The sequence below is a fragment of the Eriocheir sinensis genome, chromosome 49 (genome assembly GCF_024679095.1).
Source record: "Eriocheir sinensis breed Jianghai 21 chromosome 49, ASM2467909v1, whole genome shotgun sequence".
Lineage (NCBI taxonomy): Eukaryota > Metazoa > Arthropoda > Malacostraca > Decapoda > Varunidae > Eriocheir > Eriocheir sinensis.
In genome coordinates, this window is record NC_066557.1 from 5,372,034 (window position 1) to 5,381,141 (window position 9,108).

General features: G+C 41.3%; 1 protein-coding gene across 1 annotated transcript in view; it reads right to left on the minus strand.

Moving 5' to 3' along the window:
* Positions 1 to 1,064: 1,064 nt before the first annotated feature.
* The window catches only part of LOC126981744 (uncharacterized), a 457,088-nt gene continuing 449,044 nt past the window's right edge, over positions 1,065 to 9,108 (minus strand). The window contains exon 15 of the mRNA XM_050833266.1: positions 1,065 to 2,237. Coding sequence (XP_050689223.1) covers positions 1,243 to 2,237 — 995 coding nt within the window. The 3' untranslated portion in view covers positions 1,065 to 1,242. The remainder of the gene's footprint in view (positions 2,238 to 9,108) is intronic.

The following is a 9,108-nucleotide window of genomic DNA, read 5'->3' on the forward strand; positions in this document are numbered from 1 at the left end:
TCATACTAACAAGGCGTCCCTTTTGCCGCGTCTCCGTAGCTCACCGTCCTGTCATTTTGCGTGAATTTGAGCTCGTTTTTAAATTGTCAATTATTTTACGTGGACTGTACCTGTTACGAATCAACTTCACATCATGTTCCTTTGTCACCTTCGTTTGTTGGTGACGAGCTTTCATCTTTAGAAAGTCTCGTATTTCACTCTATTTTTGGTCTATATTCTATTTCCTATCACCATTTTCTATATTTACATACCATTTTCGGATGACATTCATGACAATCTGGCATCACCTCTTATTGCACTTCATTGGCAGTTCATATTCACCCTAAAAATAACTTCTTAAAGACTATCAGAGTTTTTACTTCTCCTCGCCTCATTTTTATTTTTCATTGTATAATCACTTTCATGACACTCTCAGATCATAATCTTCTGGAGGTAATAACACCGTAACATATCTTATCGTCCTTCCTTTCCTGAGTTTCTTGTATCCTTTCTGTCTCATGTCTCATTTTCGCGTCACTTCCGCGTCGCCATTATCTCACTTTCATCACCAGAGCAGGCAATTATTATCATGATATTCGTCCTCTTCATGGCCTCTTCTTTATGTCATTCACTTTCACACACATTTCCTTTCACGTTCATCTCATTTTCCCTGCATCTGAAGGTAATTTGATCCGTAATATGCTCACCTTCACATATCACGCCATTCCCATCAAAACTTTGCTTCTCGTTCTTTTCGTTTCCATCACTTTCATCTCACTTTCATCTCATTTTCATTTCATCTTCAAAGCTAATGGAGGTAATTTGCACCACAATTTTGGCACCTCTACAACATTAATAATATACTTCCTTCTTCCTTTTCTGTTTATTTCATGTTCATGTTTCTTTTACATCACTAATATTTCACGTTCACCTCATTTTCACTGCTCCAGAAGGTCAAACTATCCTTCGTTACGTCACCTTCACACAAAGCTCTCGTTATTATCCATCTCCTCTACCTCATTTTCGTTTATTTTCGTTCTTTCATGTCGCTCACTTTCACGTCACTTTCAGCTCACTTTCACTGGCACAGGAGGTCACTTTCGCCCCCCGTCTCGTCACCTTCACACAAAGCTCTTGTTATTATCCATCTCCTCTTCCTCATTTTCGTTTATTTTTCGTTCTTTCATGTCACTCACTTTCACGTCACTTTCAGCTCACTTTCACTGCCACAGGAGGTCACTTTCGCCCCCCGTCTCGTCACCTTCACACAAAACTCTCGTCGTTTCCGTCACCTCCCCGGGTCCTTACCACATATTTCGGGTTATTTCTTATCTCCTCGAGCAAATTATACCTCTCTTTACCTCCTCCTCCTCCATTACCTCCACCTCCATTACCTCCACCTCCTCCTCCTCCTCCTCCTCCTCCTGTAAGGTAATATGATTCACTCCCTCTTCCTTCTCCTCCTCCTCCTTCTCCTTCATCCTCGCGTCCTTCTCCTCCCTCTCTTTCTCCTTCTCCTCCACTACCTCCTCCTCCTCCTCCTCCTCCTCCTCCTCCGATTCCAGCACTCTTCTCATAAGCCTCATATGCTCTTAACCGCGACAGTCCGCCAACACCAACACCCAAGACACCACTTCGATACCCGTCACCTGCACCACCATTCACACCACCACCACCACCACCGCCGCCACTGCCTCTGTACATACTATCCATAAACTCATCACCACCTACACCACCACCACCACCAACACCACTGCTGTACCCTTCCAAATTGATGCTTCCCCTTCTTCTGTACCCCGACACACCACTATCACCACCACCGCCACCACCATTACCCCTACCACCACCACCACCACCACCACCACCTCCACCTCCACCCCTGCCATATAGGTCACTCGTGTACTCGTCCAGGTCTCTACTCCCCCTGCCATGGTTTCTAGGGAGGGTTTCTGAGTACCTCGCATACATATACCCACCCCTGTCATCGCTGGAGGGGTGGGGGATGGAGGGGTGGAGGAAACTCGTGTGGGAGGAACTCGAGGGTAAGGGATGCTGGGGGTTCGAGAGGGAGAGGGAGTGGGAGTGCGAGGGAGGGATGGAGTGGGTGGTGGAGGTTAGCGGCCGGGTGTGTGAGGGCGTGGTGGAGGGCAGGGGCGGCCGCGGCAGGGTGTTGGAAGGGGGCGCGGCTCTTCCTAGGCTGCTGTAGTGTCCGGCGCACCCGTTGGCCAGCGTGAGGGCGGCGGGTCCCAGCAAGGCATCTGTGGGGGAGGAGAAGGTGAGTGAACTGAAGAGAAAGGGAAGGAAGGTGAATGGAGCGAAGAGGAAGGGAGGGAAGGTGAATGGAGGGAAGAGGAAGGGAGGGAAGGTGAATGGAGGGAAGAGGAAGGGAGGGAATGTGAATGGAGTGAAGAGGAAGGGAGGGAAGATGATTGTAACGAAGAGAAAGGGGAGGAGAGATAGAGAGAAGATGGAGGCAACGAAGATGAAAAGAATGGAAATAAGAACAGTGATTGCAAAAAAGAGAGAATGAGAAAGAACTTTGAAAAATGAAGACAACGAAGACGAATGGGAAGTAAAGTTAAAAGATGATGCAGCGAAGATGAGAGGAAGGAAGAGAAGGAGAACGGTGAGTGGTACGAAGATAAAGGGAAGAAAAGGTAAAAAGAAGGATGAAGACAGTTTAGATGAAAGGAAAGAAAAAAAGTGTAACAAACGCAAAGAATTATAATCAAGGAAAGATAATATTACTGGTCAATACAAGGAATAAGAATGACACAGTAAATGGAAAATGTTATATGTATGAAGGCGAGGAAGAATTAAAGGAAGAAACGAAGAAGTTAAAACAAATGAAAAACAAAAACAAAATGGAGATAAGGAAGAAAAAAAAGACTAACGAATAACAATCATATAAATGAGGTGAACGAAGGGAGTGGAAAGTAACGAGAAGGAATGAATTGAAGATAATGAAGGGAATTAGAAAGGCGGATAGAAACAGATGTATAGAGTGGAGGGAAGGAAGAAAAAGGATGAATATAAGGAATGAGAATAAGATAAACATGAATGAAGGGAGTATAAATTAAGAAAAAGGAAGGTGGTACAGAAATAAAAAGATAATGAAGGGAATTAGAAAGGCGGATAGAAACAGATGTATAGAGTGGAGGAAAGGAAGAAAAAGATGAGTATAACGAACGAAAATAAGATAAATAACATGAATAAAAGGAATAGAAAGTAAGAAAAAGGAAGGTGTTAAAGAAAGAAGAAGATAATGAAGCGAATTAGAAAGGCGGATAGAAACAGATGTATAGAGTGGAGGGAAGGAAGGAAAAAGATCAATATAACGAACGAGAATAAGATAAACAAGAATGAAAGGAGTAGAAAGTAAGAAAAAGGAAGGTGTTAAAGAAAGAAGATAATGAAGCGAATTAGAAAGGTGGAGAGAAACAGATGTATAGAGTGGAGGGAAGGAAGAAAAAAGATCGATATAACGAACGAGAATAAGATAAACAAGAATGAAAGGAGTAGAAAGTAAGAAAGATTAAGGTGTTAAAGAAAGCAATGCAACGAATCCTCAAGACGGGGTTGGAGAAGCACAAATTTGGAGGGAATTAAGAAGAAAAAGGAGAAAGCAACGATTGAGAACAAAACAAACAAGGTGAATGAAAGGAGCGGAAAACGATGACAAGAAAGAAGCTCAAGAAGATAACGTTACGAATTATAAAACCCGAGAAGAACAACAACGCAGAATAAAATCGTTACGCCCTCCCTTCAATCCCTCCCTCTCTAAGAAGTATCACTTATTACCAACTCAAGAACCAGCGGCAGCCTCTGAACTGTTTTTCGCCTTCGCTGCGTTCCGAATACTTCTCTCCCAATTACTTTCCTCCTGGCCTACTTTCGCCACACTATCACGAACAGAGAAAATGAATATGTGAGAAGTAGCCATTAACCCGTAAAAGTGGTTCCGGGAAAGCTTGTAGGGAACGGGGTCTGGCTGAGTTATATTGCTGGCTCTGGGAATGGCCGAGGGAGGGAGAGCTTGCAACCCGGGCGCCGCAGACTAACCAAAACAAGGAGAGTGGAGGCACGGAGGGAAACAAGTTGAATAGAAAGAAAGGCTGAAGGCGGATGCAACAGAATGAGTTACAGAATGAAAACGAAAAGAAAGAAGGAAAAAAAGCATATGAGAAGTAGAAGAAAATAGTACTTCCGTGATACATTACAAAGGAGAATGAAAAGAAAAACAGAATAGGAAGAAAGGCTGAAGGCGAATGCAACAGAATGAGTTAGAGAATGAAAACGAAAAGAAAGAAGGAAAAAAAGCATATGAGAAGTAGAAGAAAATAGTACTTCCGTGATACATTACAAAGGAGAATGAAAAGAAAAACAGAATAGGAAGAAAGGCTGAAGGCGAATGCAACAGAATGAGTTAGAGAATGAAAAGGAAAAGAAAGAAGGAAAAAAAACATATGAGAAGTAGAAGAAAATAGTACTGTCGTGAGAGATTACAAAGGAGAATGAAAAGAAAAACAGAATAGGAAGAAAGGCTGAAGGCGAATGCAACAGAATGAGTTAGAGAATGAAAAGAAAGAAGAAAGCATATGAGAAGTACAAGAAAATTACAAAGGAGAATGAAAAGGAAAACTGAATAGGAAGAAAGGCTGAAGGCGGATGCAACAGAATGAGTTAGAGAATGAAAAGGAAAAGAAAGAAAGAAGAAAGCATTTGAGAAGTACAAGAAAATTACAAAGGAGAATGAAAAGAATAACTGAATAAAAACGAAATAAAGGAAAGTGAAGAAGAATACGAGAAGCGAGGAAGTGATGCAATATGTTACGAAGCAGAATGAGGAAAAAGGAAAGAAAAGAAACACAAATAAAATAACAGGTGGACTTTCATAGCTCTTTTCTCTCTAGGGGGCAGCACCTCTTATTGGTTCCTTGCCCTTCCTCTTTTTTCTTCTCCTTCCTCGCCCGCCCTTCTTTTCCTTCCCTTCCCATCCTCTCTTTCTATTCTTATTACTTTTCATTTCATTCGTTCTTTATTTCCCCCATTTTTTCCCTTTCTTTAACTCCCTTTTCCTTCCCCTCCTTTCCCCTTTCCTTAACCCCCCTTTCCTTCCCCTCCTTTTCCCTTTCCTTAGCTCCTTTCCTTCCCCTCCTTTCCCCTTTCCTTCCCCTCCTTTTCCCTTTCCTTAACTCCTTTCCTTCCCCTCCTTTCCCCTTTCCTTCCCTTCCTTTTCCCTTTCCTTAACTCTCCTTTCCTTCCCCTCCTTTCCCCTTTCCTTCCCCTCCTTTTCACTTTCCTTAACTCTCCTTTCCTTCCCCTCCTTTCTCCTTTCCTTAACTCCCCTTTCCATCCCATCCTTTCCTTCTATTTTATAATTTTCCAATTCACTATTTCTTCATTTTCCCCATTTTTTTCCCTTTCTTTAATTCCCCTTTCCTTCCCATCATTTCCTTTTTTTTCTTTTTTTTCCACATCAATATTTCTTCATTTCCCCCATTTTCCCCTTTCTTTAACTCCCCTTTCCTTCCCCTCCCCTCCCTTTCCTTTCCTTCCCCTTAATATTCCAATTTTCACTTAAATCAGGCTTTCCTCTCATTTCTTTTGTTTCTTTGTATCCTTTTCTTTTTGCATTTGTCTCTTATTTTCTTTAATTTCTCTTCACTTCCACTTATTTCCTTACTTTCCACTTTCAGAGACTCCATTTTTTTACCCTTTCCTTCCTCTTTCGTTCCCATTCTCTTTTCCCATCCTTCAGGTAAACTCTTTTCTTTCCTTTTCTCTCTCTTTTCTTCTCATCTCTTTCAATTTCACTCAAATCTCTTTCTCTCATCCTTCCCTTCCCTTTCTCTCCCTTCCCTTTCCTTCCCATACTTTCCCTTCCTTCCCTCCTATGCCTTCATCTTACCTTTCCTTCCTTCCCCAGCTTTCCTCCTTCATTCTCCTTTCTTCATATTTCGTTCCTCTCCTTTCTATGGCTTTTTTTTTCCTCCCTTCCCTTCCTCTTCCTTCCTCCCCTTCCTTCCCATACCTTAATGAATACTAATACTGTGGACGAATACTCAATAATAATAATAATAATAATAATAATAATAATAATAATAATAATAGATATAGTAATAGTAATAGTAAGTTAACCACTACCTAATGGACGAATGTTTAGTGAATGCATAACGATAAAGAACACTAACAAAAATCAGCCGGAGACATTCGCAGTTATTAAATAAATGAATAAATATGGCGGCGCTTTCTGCATTCAATTATCACGCTTTTACCGGGAACGAAAAAAGGTGAGAAAAAATTTTGTTTGTATCTTTTCATGAAAGTAATTTGCTTGAGTGGCTTGCCCCCCCCCTCCCCTCCCCTCCCTTCCCTTCCCTTCCCTTCCCCTCCCCTCCCTTCCCTTCCCTCCCTCCTTCCCTTCCTTCCCTCCCTCCCTCCTTTCCTTCCCTTCCCTTCCTTCCCTTCCCTCCCCTCCCTCCCTTCCTTCCCTCCCTCCTTCCCCTCCCTTCCCCTTCCCTCCCTTCTTTTCCCCTCCCTTCCCCTCCCCTCCCTTCCCTTCCCTCCCTCCCTCCCTTCCTTCCCTCCCTCCCTCCCTCCCTTCCTTCCTTCCTTCCCTCCCTCCCTCCCTTCCCTCCTTCCCTCCCTCCTCCCCTCCCCTTGCCAGCCTTCTCCCTTTTCTTCATTCCCACCCTTCTACTCCCTTCTCCCCCTTCCTTCGTCTCTATTCCTCTCTTTATTTTATTTATTTCTCTTAATTCTCCTTCATTTTCATACCATTTTTCTCATCTTTTTCTTCCCTTTTCTTTCCCTTCCCTTCTCTTCCATTTTCATACCATTTTTCTCATCTTTTTCTTTCCTTTTCTTTCCCTTCCCTTCTCATCCATTTTCATACCATTTTTTTCATCTTTTTCTCTCCTTTCCTTTCTCTTCCCTTCTCTTCCATTTTCATACCATTTTTCTCATCTTTTTCTTTCCTTTTTTTTCCCTTCCCTTCTCATCCATTTTCATACCATTTTTTTCATCTTTTTCTTTCCTTTCCTTTCCCTTTCCTTCTCCATTTTCTTTCCATCTTTCCTTTCGCTTCCCTTGCTCTCCTTATACTTCCCTTCCCTTTCTTTCCCTTCCCCTTTTCTCCATTTTCTTTCTTTCCCTCATTTCTTCGCAACTCTCCTACCGTTGTTTTCTCTTCCTCTCCCCTCCTCTCCCTTTCCTTCTCCCTCTTCTGTTATTTCTACCCTTTCTATCCCTTCCCCTTCCCTTTTCTTCTCTTCCCTTCCTTCCCTTTCCTTTCCTTCTTCTCCCTATTCTACTCTTCCTTCCTTTCCGTCTCCTTTCCCTATCCTGCATTTTCTTTCCTTTCGCTAACCTTTCCTCCATTCCCATACCTTGTCATCCCTTCCATTCCCCTCCCCTCCCTTCCTTTACTCTCCATATTCCTTTCTTCCCACTTCCCCTCCCTTTCCATCCCTTTACTTCCCATACGTTCCTTTCCATTCCTTTTTTTCCCTTCCTTCCTTCGTTTCCCTTTCGTCTCTTCCCTTCCATTCTCCTTCATGTCTCTTTTCTTCTTCTCCTTTTCTTCCCCTCCCTCGCCCTCTCCCTTTTATCCCACTTTCCAGTTAATTCAGTCTTCCTTTTCCAGTCTACTTTCTCGCCCCTTTCCTCTCCTCTCCTCCTCTCCCTTTCCTTTCCATGTAGTTCCCTTCCATTCGTTCTAAGTAAGTTCTTCGTTTTCTTCTCTTTACGTTATTTTCTTTCTCTTTTCTCCTCCTCCTCCTCCTCCTAACCCTACCTTTTCTCTTCTTCCACTTTCTCTTCCTCCTCTTTCTCTTTCCATTCTTCTGTCTTCCCATCTCTTTTCCTTCATTCCTCTGCCTTTAAAGTTCCTCCTCCCTTTTCTCTTCCTATCTTTCTTCCAAATTATTCTTACCCTCTTTATTTTCCTTCTCTTTCGTCGCTGCTTCTCTTTCCTTCATCTGTATAATCTCTAATCCCTTTTTTGGTCTCTCCCACTTCCTTCATTTTCCTTCCCATTCCCTTCCCTTTCAGTTATTTCATTTTTTTTACTTTTCTTTTCAGATCTTTTCCTCTTTTCCCCTTCATGCACATCTTCCTTTCCCATCCCCTTCCTTTCCTTCCTCTTCACAACTACTATCCTTTTCTCCCTTTTTTTTATCTCTCCCACTTCCTTCATTTTCCTTCCCTTTCCATTCCTTTCCCTTTCAGTTATTCCATTTTTCTTTCCTTTCCTTTTCAGATCTTTTCCTCTTTTCCCATTCATGCACATCTTCTTTCCCATCCCCTTCCTTTCTTTCCTCTTCACAATTTCCATCCTTTTCTCCCTTCTCCCTTCTTCCTCTCCCTCCTTTCCTTCCCACACTTCATCATCCGTCACCTCCTCCCTCCCCTTTATTCCCTCCCTTCCCAACCTCCCCCCCCAAAATTCATATACGATTTAATAGTAGAAATATTTTTTTTGCGCTATAGAAAAAAAAAATAATTACCGACTTCCCCGCCATGCCAAAAAAAAAAAAAAAAAAGGTGTAGAGGAAATAAATATGTATTGAAATCTTTATGACCCCGTAATGAAAAACAAACAAACAAAAAAAAAAAAGATTTGCAATGAATACGATTAATACAGCAGTAATGGAAATACTAATAGTGATAACATTATAAATGAAATAATGATAATAATAATAATGATAATAATAATAATGATAATAATAATAATAATAATAATAATAATAATAATAATAATAATAATAATAATAATAATAATAATAACAATAACAATAGTAACACAATTGAGATATATTAAAGGTATTATAGGCAATTATTAAAAGGTATTACGATATTCAAATTGCATGACATCAGTAGTAGTTAGTAGTAGTAGTAGTAGTAGTAGTAGTAGTAGAAGCAGTAGCAGTAGAATTAGTAGCAGTAGTAGTAGAAATAGTTGTTGTTGTTGTTGTTGTTGTTGTAAATTCATTATGGAAAGAGAATGAGAATCTCTCTCTCTCTATCTCTATCTCTATCTAGTATCTATCTATCTATCTATCTATCTATCTGTCTGTCTGTCTGTCTGTCTGTTTATCTATCTATCTGTACGTATTTATTAATCTA